At 60.2% G+C, this 21793-nt stretch overlaps 1 protein-coding gene across 5 annotated transcripts in view; it reads right to left on the reverse strand.

Annotated features, from left to right (window-relative positions):
* ARHGEF10 (Rho guanine nucleotide exchange factor 10) overlaps positions 1 to 21793 on the reverse strand; it is an 81650-nt gene that overhangs the window by 9851 nt on the left and 50006 nt on the right. For all 5 annotated transcript variants that reach the window (XM_059156287.1, XM_059156289.1, XM_059156288.1 and 2 more), the window contains 11 exons: positions 20885 to 21055; positions 19504 to 19649; positions 16788 to 16963; positions 10594 to 10709; positions 10124 to 10251; positions 9884 to 9984; positions 8011 to 8132; positions 7151 to 7237; positions 5438 to 5643; positions 4827 to 4984; positions 2108 to 2250 (listed from right to left, as the gene is read on the reverse strand). In XM_059156287.1, coding sequence (XP_059012270.1) covers positions 2108 to 2250; positions 4827 to 4984; positions 5438 to 5643; positions 7151 to 7237; positions 8011 to 8132; positions 9884 to 9984; positions 10124 to 10251; positions 10594 to 10709; positions 16788 to 16963; positions 19504 to 19649; positions 20885 to 21055 — 1554 coding nt within the window. The remainder of the gene's footprint in view (positions 1 to 2107; positions 2251 to 4826; positions 4985 to 5437; positions 5644 to 7150; positions 7238 to 8010; positions 8133 to 9883; positions 9985 to 10123; positions 10252 to 10593; positions 10710 to 16787; positions 16964 to 19503; positions 19650 to 20884; positions 21056 to 21793) is intronic.

Raw genomic sequence — 21793 nt, forward strand, 5'->3', positions numbered from 1 at the left:
GGTCCCGCCCACCTTCATGTTATTTGTCTCCTGCTGTCTGTCTTCCATCCTCTAACTGGTCACGTCACGCACCTCCACGCCATGCTCCCTGAATGCCACGGGAGTGTGGGGGTGCGGGGGTCGCGCACGGTCCGCGCGGTGCTCCCTGAACCGTGCGGGAGAGCCGGGGTCCGTGACAGCTGCCGCTACGCTTTCTGCACTTCGTGGCCAGTCACGCGTCTTCCCAGAGCTGTGCTCTCTGCGGGCCCGCGGGCCCTGTGGGGTTGGCCCGGCTGGCTCCTCCACGTAGGTGGTCTCCAGCAGCAGCCCCCAAAACTGCCAGCAAACTGACCTTCAGAGAACACGGGCCGTCCCAACAGAAAGGACATGTGCGCCCCTGAGAAAGCCAGCCAGACACAATGCCTCCCATGGGATCCCCCCAGTACGGTGACCCCGAGGGGCCTCCTCTGAGAGCTTCCAGGTGCGGGGGAGAGAAGTCCCAACTCCTGGGTGTTCCCACCACATCTGTGCCAAGTGCACCTCCCACCGGGCCACCGGACGCGCCCACACCCGTCTCCACCCGAGATGCTCCAAGAAATCTCCTTTTAGGGATCCCGGCTCTGCTGGGCCAGCCAGGCCTCATGGGGTTCTCGGGTGGGAATAATTTACACTGTTCTTGTCCCGCCCTCCATATCTTGGCATCAAAGCCACGATTGCTCTCTTCCTGCCAACTGCATGGCAAGGCCAGAGCTCTGACCTGTCGGCTTCAGGAGGCAGGGGCTTGCAGGATGCTGGAGACGCACATCCAGAAGGAAACCCAGAAGAGCCACCTGTGACCAACAGGAGGCGTCTGAACCTCGCGGGTCTGAGTGTGGCACCTGGTGACCTTCCTGGGGTCTCCCTTCCTCTGCCGCCGTCCTTGGGCTCACGTGGTCAGAGCCGATCTACCCCGGTCTGCACAGACCCAGCGCTCCCCTGACCACTGTCGGCCGCCCTCCAGCTCCTGCGGGGGCTCCGGGCTGCAGGCTGACATCCCATCTTCTGAGACCCCAGAACACGCCACCACGTGTGTCCCAGAATAGGCTGCACGCGTGTCTTACAACACGTCTCAGAGGGCGCTGGCAAAATGGCTGAAGGTCCTACCCGGCTGCGTCGACGGTCCTTCTCCGGGAGAACGTGGACAGACGTCTTCCGAAGTCCAAATGTCTACAGTTTACAAAGAGCTCGTGGAGGTTCCCACCAGTCACGGCAAGGTGCCCGCAGCGCGTATGCACGGACGACGGGGGTCCTCCCCGAGCGGCCTCCTATCTCAAGGGCCGTTCGCATGCTGGTGGGATTTCCAGTCAGGACCTGACTCATTCCGTTGGCCGAAAGCAATAATTATTATCTGAGCTCACTGTGAGGGGAGGCGCGGAATGATGGCGGACGGCCCGGCTTCTCTGTCCTCTAGAAGAACTCCTCCTTCTCAGGACGCTAACGCTTGGTCACAGAGATGGACACTATTTTCTGCATTTGTCATTTACAAAACTTTCTTCTTGTACAAACACATACACGTACCAAATGGGAACAAAAAATGTTCTACAACTTTACCACATTCACTGTTTCTTTACTATGACAACTTCTAAGCATGGGTCATGCCCTGAAAACCTCCCCCACGGCAGAGTAATGAGAACGTTCTACTGCTTTCCCTCTAAGTTTGTGACTTTGTTTATGTTTTACGATTTCCTCCATCTGGAACGTGGAGGAGGTTAAGACCCGGGGCCTGCGCTCGGCCCCTGGACCCACGGGGCGGGCTCTCTCCTGACCCTTAAGAGTAACACCAAGCTTGCACTGACCGGAAGGGCCCCTGACCAGGGTCGATTTTCCCCATGTCCTCGAAGACCCTCTATTACATTCATACTCAATGCATCTTTTGCAGTAACGTCTGTGGCTGTTAGCGGCTCAGGAATGCTCCGTGCTCCCACGGACACACGGCTGCGCGGCAGCCGCATTACCTGGTTAAGCAGACGCCTCGACGGAGGGCCGTCCTGCTGGTGGGGCCGCGGGCCGGGGATGCCCTGACCACCAGCGTCGCAGCTCAACGGAAATGCATCCCTCCCGGGCCACAGACTCACCAAAGACGACTCACCTCTATTGTGTGCGTGTCGGTGCGGATCGTGAACACCAGGCCTCCGGAAGCCGCCCAGAGTGCGTCCTCTGCCATGACGAGGCTCCTAACTGGCAGGACGCCTAACTGTATCACTTCCTGAGGGTCGGAATTCCAGGATCCATCTTAAAAGAGAAAGTTACTTTCATTCAAACTCTGCTATCCGTGCAAGGATCACAGACCACATTTTGCTTGTCCTTTGGTGTTTTTAAGGAAGGCTTACACCCACCCTGGGGCTGGAACCCATGAGCCTGGGTCTCGGGTCACAGGCTCTACCAACCAAACCAGCCCGGACCCCACAGACAGTGTTAAACAACAAGCAAAATACTGTTGGTAATTCCGAGGCTGTCGCGTGGGTCTGGGTGTCCCAGGCTCGCAGAGCGGGCGTCCTCGCCGTGAGGCGACCGGAGTGACGGTGCACGGAGCAACGTTCAGACCCCAGCCTGGCCGCCCGGTACGAACCACCCAACCCCGTCTCGGCTTCCTTCTCTGCAACACGGGGACAACTCTGCCACGCGCCCCCAGAGCTGCGTGAGAGTGTGAGGGGCGACAGGCGATCCGAGGCTCGGCACAGCGCCCGGCACAGCCGTGTCCGGCGAGTCCTGTCGCCTACAGCGACACGCACAGAATGACTCGGTCATCAGGAAGGCTCTGCACCTGAGACAGCATGGGACAGTTTTACGTGTCCCCGTCACCGGCTCTCCCCTCTGAAACTCCCCTCGCCACGCACGGTGTATCAAGACCCACCACGTCTTCACTGAATTTCAAAAAATAAAAAGCCAGAACTGAGGAGGCTTTCCTCTTCTCGGGAACTCCCCCTGCATTCCCAACACACGGGCAGGGATGAAATAGTTTGGTTTGAAAATATTTTCAAAGACCTGCTGAGGGGGCCTGTCCCACTGGGCATGAAGTGCGAGTCGACAGGGACGGCCACAGAAAACATCAAAAGCCAGAGCTGACCAACGTTTTCAAAGTGACGGCGTGACTACCCTGGGAAACAGTAAAACGGATGCTTCAGTTCCTCAGGTAACCATCACTTAAGCCGTCGTGCCAAAAACACAACGACAGCTCTGAGTCCGGCCCCGCATCCTCCTGGAATAAGCCCTCTGAACACGGAAGGCGGCAAGGTCCTGGCTGCACACCGAGGGCTGCTCCTGGCTTCTGCAGGAACCGCCGACCCTTCTAATCCGACCCCTGTTTGTGAGTGACCGTCCCAAGCCGAGCGCGCAGATTCCAGAATGCCCTGAGGCACGTTCTGCATTTCGAGACGCACGTTCAAGTTATGACTCAGCGGCAGTGGGAACACTTCTATGCTGCAGTTAAGTCCAAAAGATGCTCTTATGCCAGGTCCCCTGGGGCGTTGGGGAGGGCACAGCCTTGGGCCCTGGGCAGCAGGTGGCAGCTCTAGCCAACAGACCAGCTGCCTGGGGACAGCCTCTTTCTGGAGTCTTTACTGCCCACCTGAATGCTGCACCGGGCTGCCCAACCGGCGGCCACAGGACATGCCGATGACGTATTGAGCTGACACTTAAAAATCTGGCAATTTCCTACAGATTTCCAGATTTCAAGCTCCTTAAAAAGTTGAAGACTCGCAACAGAGCTTGGCTGAGCAGTAGTGGAAGCGTGAGGGCCTCCAGCCAGGCAAGCCTCCCACTGCGGAGAACAGCTGTTTTAGTCAGACGTGCAGCAGAGAAGCGGGACCCGTGGGAACGGCCGTCCGCAGAAAGACAAGTCATGAGCGCTGGCGAGGACACGGAGGGCAGGGAGCCCGTGTGCGCGGCCGCCCAGCCAGAGCCGACGGGGAGAGGAAACAGCGTCCCACGGTGACTATTCATCGTACCTGAATCAACACGCGCTTCTCTCTCTAAACGCAGCCGAGGCTGCACAGAAGCCACATGCCCCAGCCGCGGCACTCACTGCACGGGGCACACCTGCTGTCCCCTGCCCACGGGACGGCCACGGCCACCCCGCTCCTTCCCACCTTCCCAGCTCCCCTCCTGGGGGGCTGCAGCGGCCCTGGTGTCCCGGCAGGGCTCCCATTCCCCCGGACGACGGGCCCCCCTCAGGTTTGGCCCCGTGGCCTCCCTGCAGAGGCTCTGACCCAGCGCCTCCCTGGGCTCCCTGGGCATCATGAGTGCCCCAAGCTGGGAGACGCAGCCCCAGGCGGCTACAGACCCGCTGTGCCCCTCTGGTGTCCCTGAACCCCCCGGACGGCTGGGTCACGCCTGAGACAAGAGGGAGCCTGGGGTGGGGGTGGGGAGGGGGGTGGGGGCAACGGCCGGTGCACGCGTCTCGGGGTTCCCAGCTGTCGGGCTGGTGCAGACCAGCTCCCGCCACTCCCACGGGCGGCCTGAGGTTCCCCCACCTGAGAAAACAAAGCCCCGTGGCCTGCGTGATGGCAGGGACCACGAGGAGGCCGGGTCCCGCCCACCAGGAGAAGGACGCGTGTGGACGTCAGTACTCGGTGGAACGGGAACACGTCAGCCGGGAGACCCACGTCTGAAACCACTTCCCGCCTGGCAGCTGGGATGCTGGTGCTTCACGCCGTCCGCTCGGGGTTGAGGAAGCCGCACGTACCTTGGGACGCACGGTGACAGACACGGGGACGTGACCCAGGGACGTGAAGCTCCGTGCAGAGCCAACCCCCAGAAACACTACGAGAGTGGACGTGTAGACGGGCACACGGTACAGACACGCTTACCTTCTGCCTTGGTGTAGACGGCCACGGCACCGTTGACCAGGCCGGCGTACAGGCTCTGGGGCGTGCAGGCGAGGCTCATGACCGTGGACTTGTCCGGCGTGAAGAAATGCTGCAGACGCACCTTCTTGGAGCCTTGGCTGCTCTTGTACACGGAGATGCTGCGAGGGGGACCGGGAGCCGGTGAGCGTGTGCTCGGGGGACCGGCAGCTCCCGCAGGGCCCAGCCCCGCCCCGCCCCAGCCTGCATGGGAACGCGGCCGCCACCCCGATCTCGTCCCACTGCTGCGAAGGAGAAACCATGAAGAAGCCACTTCTTCCGAGGTGACTTCACAGCAGGAAAACCCCGCGGCGTGCTGTGAACAGGCCAACACTCCGCCCGCGTACGGCCCAGACCACGGCCCTGTCCTACCCCAGACGTGAGCAGTCAGCCGCTCGGAAAACAGGAAGAGACAGGCAGGGGGAAACCGCACGGCGGAACTAGGAGGTCCCCTGAGGTCACTCCCACGGGCGGCGACCTGGCCTCCTGCCATGTGGCCTAAGCCCTAACAGACGGGCAGGTGACCGCCCGTCCCCACTGCCCGAGCTCCTCTCGGGGTGCCGGCAGCGGCTCACCTCCCCTCCTCAGTCCCCAGGCAGACGGTGGGCACGCCCAGCGCCCCCCGGGCCGCGGCCTCGGGCTGCGCAGGCCGCTCCTCCGTGGGGACAAACACCATGCACAGGATTCGAGACTCCACGTTGAAGCACTCGATGACCTTGGGCGTGGAGTTTTGAAACGAGACGATGGCGATCTGGCCCATTTGGTTGGTGCAGCTTCCGATCTGGGTCGGGGGTTGGGGAGGAGAGAGGAGCGTCTGGGCATCCACGGCACACCATCCCCTGCCTCCGGTGCCCAGTGCCGCGGGGACATTCCGGGTTGCCACGGGAACGGACGCTCCTCCCAGACTCCAGAGCCGCTGACACAGTCTGCTACCGGAGCCCGCTTCTTCTTTTCAACGAATGGGGTTACTTTCCCTTTTAATTTTCATAACAAGAGCACAGTTTGGGATTGTTTTTAATTCCTCTTTCTACCCCGGAGAAGCCACGTCCCAGCGCCACGCAGCAGTGGCGGCCTGCTCGGCATAGCACGAAGGCTTCCACGCACGTGAGAGTCGACCCCACGCCACACAGGCTCACCCCAGAAAACAAGGACTTACAAAAAGAGCGCATGTCACGCGCCTCCCATGGCCACCGGCGTGAGCGTAAGGCGGTGTGCCGTGGCCCTGAGACACTGGCTGGCCGTGGGCACTCCCGTGAATCTATCTGCCGGGTCCCACAGGCTTCGTGCCCAACGTGAGGTCCAACTGTTTTCTCAGTGGCAAAGAGTCAGATCTGGTTAAGGGAAGCATTGCCAGGACAGAGCGCTCAGGGTCCTGCGGGGAAAGCCGGCCTGGGGGCAAGGGCTCCGGGGTCCCGTTTCCTCTGGGGGTACCACCCCCCCTTACTCGTACTACAGCGTTTCCACGCTACAGAGACGCGTCCTGCCAGGGAAGGGTGCCCAGCCATGAAGCCCTGCTCCGGCCGGCGCGGATGCAGGTGGGAACAGGATCAGGAGAGGGAATGAGTCACCAACTACAGTCCCAGTGACGGAGGACTTCTCTGCTAAAATACGAAAACCTCAGGGAAACAAGCCCATCCTCCCTTGCAGCTGGGCGCATGGAATGACCCGGTTCCTCGGGCCGCTCCCCCTCGATGCTCGGGGAGGAGCCCCGACCACAGAGGCTGGGGCTGTGGGGAAGGGGAGAGGTCACCCGAGGGCAGGGCACAGCGCTGGAGGACAGCGGGGCACCCGTCAGGCAGCAGGTCCGGGGGGCCCGGGGAGACCTCAGACACAGCACACAAGGACCATCTTCCTTTGGAAAGAACCAGAAATGCCCACTGGATGGCAGCTAATTCCAATGCAGTATTTCATTTGGAACAAATTAATTTTAATTGCAAAGTTTCCAGTGTAAGAAGCCAGCACTGTCTTAGATGGAGGGGAAGGTCCCATGCAATTCAACCACCCAAATTGAAGAAATACTTAAATTACTCTCATATTAGCTAAATTGGTTGTCTCTGGGCTGAGGCTACCCCACAAAGCTTTACATGAAAAAGAAACATTTTAATTCCTGAGAATTGGACATTTTTCCAAAAGCGTTCAGTCCCCTCGTGGGTGGTTTGGGACTTTCGTGTTTATAAACAAAGCCCGGCGCACACAGCGACCACCGCAGGGTCTGGAACCCTCTCAAGCCCACACCAGCTATGGCCACAGATTCCTTGGGAAGCTGCGCCCGACGCGCAGCATCTTACCCACAGGAAGCCGTGCGCCGCGGCCAGGGGATCGAGCTGAGCCTCGCTGTTCGCGCAGGGTTCTGGGTTGTAGGCCGCACACTCAATCTAATGGGGAGATATCAAACACCCACACGTCAGAAAGGGACCGGGAGGCGTCCAGACCACAGTGTCTTGAGTGGACGACAGACTTCTGACACTTAGTCACAGAAACGGCACATTATTACTTTTTAAAGGTTAAAACAGAAAAAAGAACAGATGTGGGTGTAAGCCTCAGAAATCCGCTTTTCAGAGGCAAACGTCAGTCTCCACTCTCGTATCTTCAGACCCCGGCAGGTGCCGCAGACGTCCGTCACGGGGCGCACCGCCCCTTCCGCCCTCTGCCCTCCCGGGACCTCCGGGGCGGAGTGTCGGCCAGAGTCCAGGAAGGAGAAGTAGGAACAGAATGTCTCTGCTCGTCGCACACACAAAGACACAGCCACGTGCCTCTGAACACATCCTCTGCGGTGCCAGGACAGACAGCCGGGCGCACGGATAAACCCCGCGTCAGCCCAAGCCTGCTGTACTCCGCGCAAACATGAGGCCTCTCCCTGTGACCCACTGTGGACACTGAACACCGCTGGGGTTGACACATGTGCCCTCATGTAACTAATAATGCCTGGAATGTACCAGGTATGCGAGGAACCTCCACCTCCAGACGGCCACTGGGCAGCAAAGCCGGCTTTCACACTCATCCTCTAGCAACCTTAATTCCTAAACAAATGCCCCCAGAGAAATGCGGACAGTAGTTGACTTGGGGAGACCACGTGGGACTCTACCCAGACAAGGAGGCACCGTCTCTATGCACAGTGGACCCCTCCTCCAGGCCCCCCGTCCATCACCTTGAACTCCTGCTGCTTGGCCACCGTCACCGGCATGTGTCCCACGAGGAGAGGGTGTCTTTCCTTCTTGATCTGATTCCCGTCATCTTCCACGCAGAACCAGCCCATGTGGTTCTCCTCCTCTGCGGGCGTGTGAAGAGAAACGGGCAGGGGCAGACCTGAGCCACCTGTGGGCTGACCCGGCCCCGTGGGCCCCAGACGTGGACATCACAGCCTACGCCAGCCCGCAGAGCTCAACACGGTTGCTGGAGCACAGCACGCTGTCCTCCCAAAGGCAGGCCTGGACAGTCACTGCTTTATTCTGAGAAGCGTGTCCTGTCTGCTGCTCGCTGCCCCCAACCGCGAGGACGCGAGGGCTGAGACTGCCCCGTAGAGCAGCTGGAGCTGCTCATCTTTGTCTTTCTTCAACGCAACGGAGATGTTCAGATTCAAATACGACGGGCACAGGGAGAGCTGCCGCGACAGGCAGAAAACCACGGAGTAAAACACACGAGGGAGACGCGCCTGGGCGGCTGTCGGTGACTCGTCTGCGGGGGGCTCAGGCCATGATCCCGGGGCCTGGGATCGAGCCCCGCGTCGGGCTCCCGGCTCAGCGGGGACCCTGCTTCCCTCTCTCCCTAGGGCTCCCCCTGCTTGTGCTCTCTCTCTCTGTGACAATAAGAATTAAAAAGAAAAAAGCACGAGGAAGCGAAGAGAAACTCTGCTACAGAGCAAGTTGTCCATCTCGGCTCTGCAGGGATGAAAGGGGCTGATTCTCGGGTTCAGCTCGCTCTCATCAGAGTGGGCCGTTTCAGGCTCGCAGCCTCCAGTACAAGACAAACCATGCAATCGTCCCGGGAGACAGAGGGGCACAGGCAGCGGCGGGGAGGCTCCCGCCCGGCAGGAAGTGCAGCCCTGGGCCCTGGGGCGAGCAGCGGCCGGGCCGTGTTCCCTCTGTATTTTATTTTCACTTAGCGACAACAGCACATGGGGCCTGTGTGTCACGGTGTGCTCGGGGTCACACACCGTGTGTGAACAACATACGCACAGGCCTGTCTGACTGACTCACGGCTCAACAGACCACAGGCTGCGGACAGAGGAGCGGAAACAGAATCACCAAGGCCCCTCGAGGCAGCAGGAACCAGGGGCCTTCCTGACCATGCGGGCAGGCTCTCCAGGGACCGCTCAGGGGCGACCTGCTCACTGTGGGGCAGAGAAGCAGGATGTCCCACCGGTGGGGCTGGGCCTCCCGCGGGGCTGAGCCACATGTAAAAGTCAGGGCCTGTTTTTCCTAGAATCCCTTCATTATAAAGCAGATATAGTAAAAACAACTCCCGCTGGGGGGCGGGGGGCCTGTTCGGCTCAGGGGGTGCAGTGGGCCCCTCCCCTGTGGATTCTGGCTCCGGTCCTGGGATCGAGCCCCGCGTCCGGTTCCTCCCTTCCTCTGTCTTCTGTCCCTCCCCGGCTCTCTCACTCAAACAATCAATAAAACCTTTTAAAAACAACCACTCCTGCTCGGGTTCATTTTTCCTGTTTGAGAACATTCTTCTGGGCTGTCTGGGGGGCTCCGTCGGTTCAGCACCCGACTGTGGATTTTGGCTCAGGTCGTCATTTCGGGGTCCTGGGATCGAGCCCCGCACGGGGCGCCCTGCTCCGCGGGGTCTGCCGGTCTCCCCCACCCTCTGCTCACTCACAAGTCTCTCTCTCGGATAAATAAATAAATACTAAAAAACAGAAACAGAAACAGGAACATTCTGCCGGGTGCGCAGGGATTCTACTGCCGGGGTCTTTCTCGTGCTGGGCACGGACACCACCCTCCGGAGAGAAGCGGCATCGGGATGCGCCCGTGGCCCCCGCCTACACATGCCCCCGAGCTGGGGTCGGCCCGTCTTACCCAGAGCGAGCTTGGCCATCTGCAGGCTGTTGAGCCAAGACTCTTTGATGGCGGGCGTGAAGGTGTTGAACACGGCCGTGAAGAACGTGGGCCGCCCCGACCTGCCGGGGGAGCGGGAAGGCACTCGACGCACAGAACGCGGATCCCGGGACCAGCCCTGCCCACGCCACCCCCGACGGGGCCGCGGAGCCGCTCTCTGAGCCCCGCCCGGGACGGCCGCCCTGCCGAGTGACTACTGACTTGTCCTGCTTCCCGGGGAGCTGCAGCTGGATGCGGCAGCAGTCTGCGGCCCGGATCGCCTCCTCCTTCTTCAGAATGAGCCTCTGTAACCCCGACGTCCAGTCGTGCGCCACGGACTGGTTCAGGTTCTGCGAAGAGACAGGCGTGCGCGGTGAAGGTCTCACCAAGGCAGGCTCCCAGGGAGGACGGAGTGCGGCTGGGGCAGGAGCCCGGGGAAGACCAGCCTCCCATAGCGCCTTCCTAACACGAGCCCCCTACCCCAGGCTTGGGTGTCTCCAAAACGGGATGGAGACTGGAGTCTGCTTGCGAGTGAGGTGACCCAAGGACGCTTCCCCCTGACCCCCCGCCATCGCACTGGTTCTCAAGATCAGCCTGATTCTCCCTCCGCGGGGAACCCGGAGGCCCGGCCTCGCCGTGATGGCGACCCGGATGTGGACACGGAATTCCGCGCCGCGGGGCCCGCCGGTTACCTGGTAGTTCCCTCGGAGGCTCCCGACGAGCTGCGAGATCTGCCCGACCACGTTCAGGTCATGCAGCAGATTCTGTAAGTCTTGATAGAGCTGGCCGGGCCCCACGTACACCTGGTCTGCGGACGAAGCAGCACACGGCGCCACGTGAAGCCACGCGCGAGCCGGAGGGTAAGATGCCGCGGGACCGAGAATGCCTAACAAGGGGCTCTCGCCAAGCATCCTGCGCATTTTCCTTTTCTAACTTCTCATTTTGGAAGGACTTCAGACTCAGAAAAGATGCCGACTGTCCCCGTGTGCGCCCTTTACGCCGCGTCCCGTGACGTTAGACTCTCACAGAACCACAGCATCGTCGTCAAACCCGCCAGGTCACGTGGACAGGACGCCGTTCGCGAGCCCGCAAGCCGTGTTCCAGTGTTGCCAGCTTCCCCGAGCTCGTGCTCTGCTCCCGGACCCGACCCACAGCCCCGCACGCACTTGCCTCTACTCCAGGCCAGGCCAGCTCCGGGGGCGCCCGTCTTCCAGGACCTGAACATCAGGACCACGGCCGGTGCGCTACCTCACAGAGCCTCTCACACTTTGGGTTTGGCTGACGTCTTGTCACTTGCATTTCTAACACACTGCTGACACTGCGTTTGACTGAAGCCAAATTTCCAACAACCGGGTCCTCCAGCACCAGCATGGGCTCCCCAGTGCCCTTTCTCCAAGGGACCACAGGACACAGAGAAGAACAGCGACAGGCAGGGGAAGAGCCCCGTCCCCCCCTCGGGGCCACCTCTGCGCCGGGGGAAAATGTTCCTCACCCCCCAGGACTAGGCCCCGTGCCCCTTCCTCCCGGCGAGGACACAGGCCCCACACTGACACGCAGGCAGGACCCAACGCCACGTCTCACGCGGAGCCCACCCCTTACGGGACACGCGGTCACAGCCGCCTCCTCTTCCGCGTTCACAGAAACAGACGGCCTCGGGCCCCCGCCAGCGACCCGCAGGCCAGGGAGCAGATCTGTCCGTGTTGGATAAGGACGTCTCCTGGGTCCGTTTCCGCGAGGCCAGCGTGACTGAAGCGGACGCCGCCCTCAGCACCAGGCCGGGCTGGGCGGGTCGGCAGCGGTTCCCAGGCGAGGCAAGTACACGTGCTACGCGCAGACGCTCTTCTAAGGGACAAACCCCCGCTGAGAGAAAATAAAACCTAAAGGGCTGGGACAGTTCTCAGGGCCAGCCCGGAGGAAACCAAGCGCCCCGGCCGGTTTCGGGCACCCCGTTGCATGTGGGAACTCTCAACGGGGGTGTGCGAGGCGCCCTGCACGTTGCTCGTGCACACGGCCCAGCCGAGTGCGGGGCTTCGTCCGTCCTCCAGTGTGGACTGTCTGCGGACGCGCGTCTGCCTGCAAAACGGAGCCGGGCGTCCACCGCGAGCTTTCCAGACGCGGACATCCGACCACTCACTCCTCGCCGGGGGAGCTAACAGTCCTCAGAAACGCCCTCTGAGCCATTTTTACTGGGATCTTTATGCCTCTCCCAGGCCTGATTTTTCAGGACTAATCTAGACAAATTCTACGACTGATGGCCTATCAAGTGCTTTGGGGACGTTTCACAACAAAGGGAGCAAGCTGGCCAGTGACCATCCGCTCCTCACACGGCTCTTCCTTACCAGCACGTCCACATGCGTGCGGCTCCCATGAGGCCCACGGTGGCAACCTCACCGGCTCCTGTAGCCCGGCTGCTAGGCCGTGACACCCGCGCTCTGTCTTCAGTGCAGAACAAGAGACTGAATTCCCCAACGCTGAGCTCAGAGCTCAGTCATCCACACGGCAGAGAAGTCGCACGGCTATTGAGGAAGCAACGACTCCTGCCTGGCGTCTCAAACTAACCGAGGGTGACAAATGCAGGAGAACCAGAAGGAACAACAGCATTGTGGGGGCATCTGAAGCCCTTCTAGAAAACTCCGGAGACAGTGGAGATGGCCTAGCTAGCTATGACTCGTGGACAGACGCGGGTTTATGCACGGAGCAGCACGGCTCGCTGTCCGCAGGCTGGTGGGAAGGAGATCCAAATTCTGGACTTGACATGCAAGAGCAGCTCCTGGTCTGGCCCCAACAATGCATGGACCCTCACTGCTGGAGGCGTGTGGGCAGGGTGGGCGGGACAGTCCTTCCTGCCAGTGAACCTGCCGTTCCCTGTCCCTGACCGGAAGCCTGAAAGTGCCCCACGGAGGTCTGGCTGGAGTTCAGTCTTCCAACACACAGAATTAGCACATTTCAATTTGTTAAAGAAATTTTTTAACCGAGAAGGCATTTAGAGGGCCACATACTCCACAGACATCATTTCAGGAATTAGAGCTAAAACCTGGATCCCCTCCATGGACAGGAAAACCAGCAGACAGGGGTCCGCACAGCTCGGGTGCGGCACTAATCCAGGAACGCAGAGAACACTCGCTCCCACGGAGGCCGGGTGCTGGGACCCCCCGACCCGCGGACTCGCTGCCCACGGGCCTCCCCACTGCCCGCAGCTGTATGGCAACAGCCTGCTAAAACCCCGCACTTACACAAGGAATGCGTCCGACGCAGAGCTGAGATGAGTGACGGGTTCCAGAAACAGGAACAGAGCACGGGCCCCACGACAACCTGAGGCTCGGGAAGGCGCCCCTTCCTGGACTCCGGGGCCCAGAACACGGCTTCCCGGAGGCCTTCCTGTCTGGAATGCTGCGTCCGGACGATTCCCAATCCAACCCTTTCATGGCCACAGTCTGCTCATGACGGGGAACGAACAGCACGTCAAGGCTCCGTCCCGGAAACACCAGCACTACCGACGCGGGGCCAGTCCCCGCCGTCCTGTCTTCCTTTCTCCAGAAACAGTTTACGGAGCGATCGGCGATTATTCTGTGTTCCTGCTCTGACTCCACACTTTGTTGTTCTGCGTCCGGCCATGCGCGCCACGAAGCCGTACAAGGAAGGGGCTCTGCCGAGCGGTGTCTCAGGGTCTGCGGCCCATACAGCGCCACGCCGCCCGGTCTGGGCCCTTCCTTCCGGACAAAGCAGTGCCGCTGGCTGGAGAGCCACAGCGAGTGCCACGCCATGGCCCACGCAATCCCGAGACAGCCCGGAAGCCTCCTGGGGTTCCTGCACCTGTGGACGGCCCTGGACCCACAAATGGACCAGGCTCCGTCCTCCAGAATCCCGAGGGAGCACCACAGGCTGGAAGGGTCCAGTCACAAAAACCCTCAGCGCTCCCTGGGCACAAGCTCCCTCCGTGCTCCGGGTGGGTGTCGGACAAAGGCCAGCGGAAGGAACCGACGAGTCAACAGGCGCGTCGCCCGCCTCCGGCTCCCGAAACCCCGCTCCTCCTCACAACCAGCTCCAGCGGTGGCTCGGAGAAAACCGTCCCGAAGCATCCTGCGCCCCGGGCTCTGTCGAGGACCGTATCCAAGCACATCAGCTGTTCCTTGCATCCATCTCCTGGGGCGTCGGAAGGCACCGTCAGCCCCTTACTCGTCAAGGGGTCGCCAGGACGCGGCACTGGGTTTTGAACAGGACTTCGATAAACAGGTAGGTAGAAAGATGCAGTTTCATTAAAAATTCCATTCAACGGTGATTCCAATTTTCTTTTCATCTGCCCAACAAACACTCACGGGGCGCCACCGCACGCCCAGCCCCGAAGTGGGAAGGGGACGAGGGCTAGCTCGGTGCCGATGACGTCTGCGCGCACCCCTCCGTTACCAGGACCCTGAGTCCCTAAAGTAAGGCACCGCGGTAACGGGCCGCACTGAAAGAGGGTGCACGCCTGTGCACGGGCCACAGCACGGGCGGTGACACAAGTGACGCCCACGTGCGGCCTCCACCGGCAACACGGAGTGGAACACACCTCAGTGGACGGCAGACGGGTCTGGTCTTCACCCCCCTCCTCAGGACGGTGTCCACACAGACGCCCCCGAACAACGGTGCTCACGAGGCTAGCGCTTGCTTCTTGGGAGTGACGGGAAAGGTCAGGGCAAGTCAGAACACAACCGTGTACAGCCCCAAGCACGCTCCCAAGTCTCTTGAACTTAGGATGTCGCATCAAACTCCTCCTTAAACTGAAGAACGAAGAAAACCCGACACTCTCCCAAAGGACACATTTTCTTCTCGCTGACAATGAGAACTGCACCTGCCGTCACCGACAGAAGCTCGTGGGAACGTTTTTGGCGCCCGTGTCTGCTCTTCCGGGGCCGGTCCACCGTGAGCAGCTCGGCTTTGACCTGTCCAGGTCCGTTCCTACGCAAGTTGCTCTGATAGACCTGCAGCCGCGCCAGGAACGTGTCGTACCATGTCCTCTCTGACGCTGTGTGTCCCCTCGCTGATGTCCCGTGAGAACACAGGACAGGATCCGTGTATCGTGCGAGGCGTGCGCCAGCTGCTCCTGCTCTCACTGGGGCTTCCGCTCGACAGCAGGTTTTCACTGTTAAGTTTTTGGAGAGTCAAATCATGGATGAGGATTTTCAACGGACGGGGGTTGCTGCCCCTCACCCCGGAGTTGTTTCAGGGTCAGCTTTCCCATGCTGCTAACGGATTCGAATCTCGTTCTGTGTTAGCTCCATGGAAGTTATGAATAAAAACTCAAGTAAGACAACGTAGCGATGCTGTACTGCCCAGTGTCCCTTCTACGACCAAAGCCGCGGGTCAGTGATTCTCCGCGGTGACTCAAGCACAAGGAGGCAATCTCACCCGCGAATACCTTCTAACATTGCTGCTGTTACAAACACAGGAAGGCACGGTGCTGTCTGCAAAACCAAGACGCACCTGGGATTTGCACCCAATTCGGCCAAGCAATTTACATGGACTTTTCCAAACTTTCGAGATTCGCAAGTGGAACGTGAGTACATCCCGGAGACCCGCGTCCGTCTGGGAGAACCCCCTCCCCGCCCGCTCAGGACATTCCCGCCATGGAAACTGTGACACCTTCTGGGACTTTGATTTTTCACGGAGCCCATCGGCCATGCCTATAAGGACTTGGCGGTCAGTGATTCAGGACTATAGGACCCGTAACACGGGGCCTGGGGACACGGTCTTCCAGGCTCATCCCCACCTGAGGGACCGACGGCTACCGTCACATGAGTGAGAACAACGGGAGACCTCCCAGACTATAAGACCTGATGCTCCTCAGGCCTGTTCCGGGAGTCCGAGCGGATGGGCCCAAGAGGCCGGGAGAGCTGCGGGCTTTAAAGGCACCTCCTTCTGAACGCGCAGAAACAAAGTCATCAGAGAGGCTGTCCCACATATTTATGGCACGAACATTTAATATCAAGGCTCATTCCATGTATGAAAAGGCCGACTGCGGGTCCCCGCTCACTGTCTTGTGTGTTCCACGCCTGGGGCAGAGGCCGGCGCCAGGGTGAAACTCAGCCAGGCTTTAATTGCATTAAAAAAGAGAGACAGAAGCACCTGGGTGGCTCAGTGGGTTAAGCCGCTGCCTTCGGCTCAGGTCATGGTCTCAGGGTCCTGGGATCGAGCCCCGAGTCGGGCTCTCTGCTCAGTGGGGAGTCTGCTTCCCTCTCACTGTCTGCCTCTCTGCCTACTTATGAAATCTCTCTGTCAAACACATAAAATCTTTAAAAATAAAATAAAATAAAAAAGAGAGATGGTAGGAGAAAGTCAGGAATACTACAACACATTCAAACTCTCCAGTCCCGAGACCCTTCAGCAATAAAGATCACACACGTCACACAGCTGCAGAAGCACTGCCAGTGTCAGGACACCCGTGGCTCGTCTCGGCCAAGCACCTGGCACCCCCTCCCCGGGAGCTGCGGGAGAGCAGGGGCTGCACCATGCCGGGGTGCACGGCAGAGCCACGCCCACGACCGAAGGTCCCCACGCTGCTGGACGTCCATGCATGCTCGGGAGACGGGAGGTAGCACCCTCCCTGCTGAGTGGGAAAACGCAGAACGGAAATCACAAACCTGGGGAGACAGCACGTCCCACAGGATGCGGCTCCCCTGCTAACCCAAAGGGTGCACGCCAGTGAGGTGGGCTCAGAGATGAGGGGCCGGTGGGCTCTCCGTCGACGTGTACCAGCCGGCGCAAAACAGGGCTCCGAGGACGGTCTCGTCCAACAGCCCCACCACCCCCCGGGGGCCCCGGACGCTGCGGAAGCCGAGCAAACGGCCTCTGAGGTTGGTGTTGACGCGGCCGCAAGACACACGCACATGAGTCAAGTGTCACTTACTCGGCTTGGCGTTGGCGACCACCGCCAGGCTCTCTGGGGGGTGCACGGGGGGGCACCTGTTTTCTCCAGCCCCGTCGCTGCTGCCATACTCCACCACTTCCACGCGTCCGAGAGGGACGCTCCACTTCAACAAGTACTTCCGGCCGGGGGACGCCAGGGCGTTGCTGTCCGCGGTGCTGAAAGAGGAGGCCGCGGGTTAGCATCCCTCCCCGCAGAAGTCAGGATACCTGTCGCCCTTGACACTCGGGCGAGAAACACACCGTTGGGTCCCCCGGGACCGCGCAGGGGAGGGCAGGAACCCTTCACTGCCTAATCTAGGGGGACGGGGGAAGACTGAAGGCTTATCTCCCAAAAGCTCCCGCGTTTCCACAAATGCTTAAAGGGGACAAGCCAGAGGCTCCCTGACGGACGGCTGGGCAGATGCTCGTGTGCTCCGGCACAGGCTGCTATCGGGGAAATGTCCGCTTCACATCGGAACGCTTTACTCCCGGGGAGAGCGATCCTCGTCTAATAAAGTCACATCCTGCCATCAGGCTCCGTTATGAAAATATGTAGGTAAAAATTAAATAAAACAATTTCATGACCTGTGCAGGTTATTTTCTTCTTTGGGCCACACAATGAGGTCTACGTGCGGAGACCCCACGAGCCACACCTGCTCCGTAGGGGAAGATACGACAGCAAACACCTGCGTGACCAGCACCCATCTGGGCTGCCAGGCCGCCAGCCACCTGAGGTCCTCCGCGTGGCCAGGAAGCCCCCCTTCCCCCACCAGGGGCAATCACTGCTCCCCACTTCTGGTCACTGCTCAGTTTGCTTCCTGCAAGATGTACGTATCTTTTCCAGTCAAAATGTACACAGGAATAACCAAAAGTCCAGACGCTGCACTTCCAACCGAAACGCTGGACGTGTTGGTGCCCGAGCTGCCCGACGTCGCTGTGACGTCGGAAGACCTTACTTCTCCACGTCTGGTCCGCGGGCCAAGGGGGAGGAGGAGAAGGCTACGCGCAGACGCTGTGTGCTCTAGGGGCTCCGCGGGCTCTGGACGTAAAAATGGAGAAGCCCAAGAACTCGACCCCAATGTCTACTCATTGTGTTTGAATCTAAAATCTTCACTTCTACTGAGGTTTGGGGGAATCTTCCTATTCTGATCATCCTCGGGGCCTGACCGAGGTGGCTCCTCCCTGCACCGCCTCCCGGGAGTGTCGCTCAGAACATCTCAGTGGCCACGGAACAGCGTCCCGTTTCCTCACCTCGTAGAAGGCTGTCGGAACCTGGCCTCCCTGCCACGGCCCGGGGCGTTACTCTTAGGAACAACCCTGGTAGTGAACACAGCTAACCCCCTTTCTAAGGGTTTGTCCACTTCTTGCTCATCTGGAAAGTATATTATCAGCTTCAGGTTTTTAAAAATGACATAAAATTTTTCCAAAGACCCAAACTGACTGAGGGGCATGTGCTGGAGCATGTACCTGGGCCGCCCCCGGGACCCCGCAGGACGGCGAGCAGCCCTCCCGCTACATTCAGACAAAGCTTGCGTACGAACAGCAAACCCGTGGGACAGGAAACACCCACGTGTGCACCGCGCTTCGCTGTCCACAAAGTCCTTTCACCGTGTGACCTCATCTTTCCAGTGTGTGCGGAGAGCTCACCGCCTCCCCTGGAGGGGGGTGCTTCCTGCACCGTTAGGCCTGGAAACCAGTCTGTGCCATTAGCTTCCGTGTGGCAGGAAGTGGCTCTCAGGGTGGGAACACAGGGAGCAGAAGGCACTCCCTGCTGGGACGTACTGCTCAGACCTCTCCAGGCCCCCAGGCTCAGCCCACGCCTCAGTGACCTGCTCCTTTCCACACGCAGGTGAAGGCAGTGGCCAAACCACGCCGAGCGTGGCTGCTTCCAGAGGTCCGAGTGTGGCCACGGCAAGTTTAACGATAAAGGCTGAGCCTTGGGTATGAATCAAGCAACGTCCTGACATGGGGCTGTCGTTAAAACTGGCACATTAGGGGGTGGCTGGACGGCTCAGTCGGTTAAGCAACCGACTCTTGGTTCTGGCTCAGGTCATGATCTCGGGGTCGTGACAGCGAGCCCCGCACCAGGCTCTAAGCTGAGCAAGGTGTCTTGAGATTCCCCTTCTGCCCCACCCCCACTCATGCTGTCTCCCCTCTCGCTAACAAATAAAACATAAAAAAAAAAGGGCATATTTTCCAGACTTACTCTGTACCTGTCTCAGAGCCACTGAGGACGAGGAGGAACCATAACAAACACTGACAGTAACCAGACAGCCCCGTGCCGGGCGCCAGGCTGACATGTCTCATGGTGCTCCTCAGCGGGACCCCCAGAGTCCCAGGGATCACCAGCTTCCCCGCCAGGACCCTACAGAGTGTGTGCATGAGGCTCAGCGAGACGGGGTGACTTCCCAGAGCCTTGAGAAGGTGGGGCTGGAATCGGGCCATGCCGGGTGAGCCCCTGGAGGATCACCCACCCAGACCTGTGCTGGGACTGCACGGGACCAGGGGCCGGCCACCATGGGGGGCCCACAGGCATCATGCTGGCTCTGATCTAGGGGTGTGCTCATGGAGGCCCAGCACCCAGGCCCCCTGGGAGAGGGAGCCCTGATTCACAGGCCAGTTCCATGCTGTTGCCACTCAGAGCACGAGTTCAAGCAGCCCATGGTTTGGTGCACACGTGGGCGCTCAGCGGACCCCTGGGTGAGGCCCCCGCTCACCGTGCACTGACCGTGGCACACATCAACACATCGCTCAGCAGGAAGACACGGCGCTCCTTGGTTTTGACGATCTCTCCCCGGTCGTTGTACACGGTTTCGATCATGTCATCCGACCGCACGAGGTACCGATTCCCGCTGCTGAGAAGCTGAACATTCAAAGTCACAGTTGACGCGCTCCCCGCAACCGAGGTCGTCAGAAGGACAGAAAGCGTGAGCGGAAGTCTTGCAAAATATAGGAGCACAGAGCGTCAAGGCTTTGCAGGTTTTCCCCTATACGGAGAATTGCCGCACCTCCGATCACCCTGTATGCGTGCACTGCGTGGAGTGCTGAAAGCAGCTTTTTACTCTGTGGTTTCAGTGTTTGGAATTACCTAGAGTGAGGGGAGTCTGACCACCACAGCCCTTACACAGCTCCTCCAGCCGAGAGACACGGACCCAGGCACGGGGGGCCCACCTGTTCTCACCCGTCAGCCGTACGCCTTCTCCTTAAACAACTTGCCCGAGTACTAGCCCCAGCCCTTAGAGACTCTCGTCCGCGGCCGGCCGGCCGTCCTCACTGTCAGTCTGTTCTCGACATGTGCACAGGGAGGACGAGGCCGTGCGCACAGGCACGGGATCGCCAGCGAGGGACACGCAGCCCTTCCTCGTCAGCCTTACTCGGGGCCCCACACACGTCTGCAAGCGCTGTTACCAGAGCCAAGCAGGGTCCTAAACCACGTCCCCAGTGCTTAATGCTACCTTCAGCTCACAGAAATTCCTAATCAAATTATTAAGAAAGTCAGGAAAAACCTGTTCCTCAAAACGCATTAAAGTTCTCGTCGTGAACCCTTGGGGGGTCACTGGGAGGACACTGGCCCTACAGACAGAAGCGGAAATGACCTTAGCGACGTAGGTACGACACGGAATTACTCAACACCAAACCTCTCCCCGTGGACCGGGGCTGTGAGCAGGTTTCAAAGTCCACGTCCGCCCAGGCTGCTGTCCCCGGACGGGCTCGCCCGCATAGAGCAGAAACGCAGCTCTGCCCAGAAACTGCTTTCCCGCCGCGGCTCCTTCCCGTTCCCATAGCTTAGTCCGAGCACGGACGGGTTCAGGTGAGAACGAATGTGACCCCCTCCGCTTTGGTCGTGACCCTCTGAGCGGAAACACCGCCTTTTGGCAGCGAGATTCAGACCCCGCGAGGCTGTCGCGGAGGCGGGAGGCCCCTCCCCCAAGGAAGCCTGCCAGACCAGCCGGATGCCCTCCATCGGCCTCAGAGGCAGGGCCGGGGCCGGGGCGTCAGCACAAAGCTTCCAGAAGGTGAGTAGCGAGTGTCGGAAGGAAGGGCGGCGTGTTAGCCAGGGCACAGCAGGTCCCCGCACGGACTGGGGGGCCGCTCAACCTTGTTCAGGTATCTCTCGTTGACGGCCTGGGCGACCTGCTTGATCTCACAGCGCTGGTCGGCATCTCTCTTCCTCTCGTTCAGCTTCTCCGCTAGGGTTTCCAGCTCGGTCAGCGCCATCTGAAGGGGCAACCGGTCTGGGTGGCCTCGGGACGTGTTCTTCAGCATGTCCTGGGGGAGAAGCACCGTCAGAGGAGTCACGGGACTGCCGGGGCGGGGGCGGACCGCGGCCCACATGTGCTCTCAGCCAGCAGCTGTGAGGCTCACACACTCCGTCGGGGGAGGGTAAGATAAGCACTGGGAGAGAAGGCGCAGCCGAGTGACTCACGATCTGGCCACACACGGGAACGGCTCCTTTTGCACAAACTAAAGGAACTTATTAAATGGCTTTGCTAATGGAAAAGACCAGCATTTCCCAATACAGGGCACCATAAATATGAACGTGCCACATCTTAGAAGCACCCGCCCTCCATAACCATGCTCAGGGTCACTCCTAGCCTGCTTCTCTCCACCCCAGTCGGACCCACGGACCCCGGAGGTCAGCTTCCAAACACGGAGTCGGCAGCATCCCTCCCGTGCCTTCACCCCGCACGGAGGAGCCGAATCTCCCGGGGGCCGGACACCCTCTGTACGCATCCGCAGGCTCCCAGCGGGAAGAGGGCGCTGCCAGGAGGGGCCGACAGTCTGATCACCGACAAAGTGGCACCACACGTGTCAAACACGGGAGTCGGCTTTCAGGAGCAGCATCTGTGGGACAGTCACGGGCCGTCCCCCTGCTCTGACACCGGACACGGAGTGGGTCTCCGCTCACTCACACAGGCCACGTACGGACTCCTGCAGACGGAAGCAGACGTGTCTGGAAGCACCCTTCTCACCCGGCCCCCCGATGCCGGAATTCAACGGTGCCTG

This window comes from Mustela lutreola, chromosome 18 (assembly GCF_030435805.1).
Source record: "Mustela lutreola isolate mMusLut2 chromosome 18, mMusLut2.pri, whole genome shotgun sequence".
In the NCBI taxonomy this organism is placed as follows: Eukaryota; Metazoa; Chordata; class Mammalia; order Carnivora; family Mustelidae; genus Mustela; species Mustela lutreola.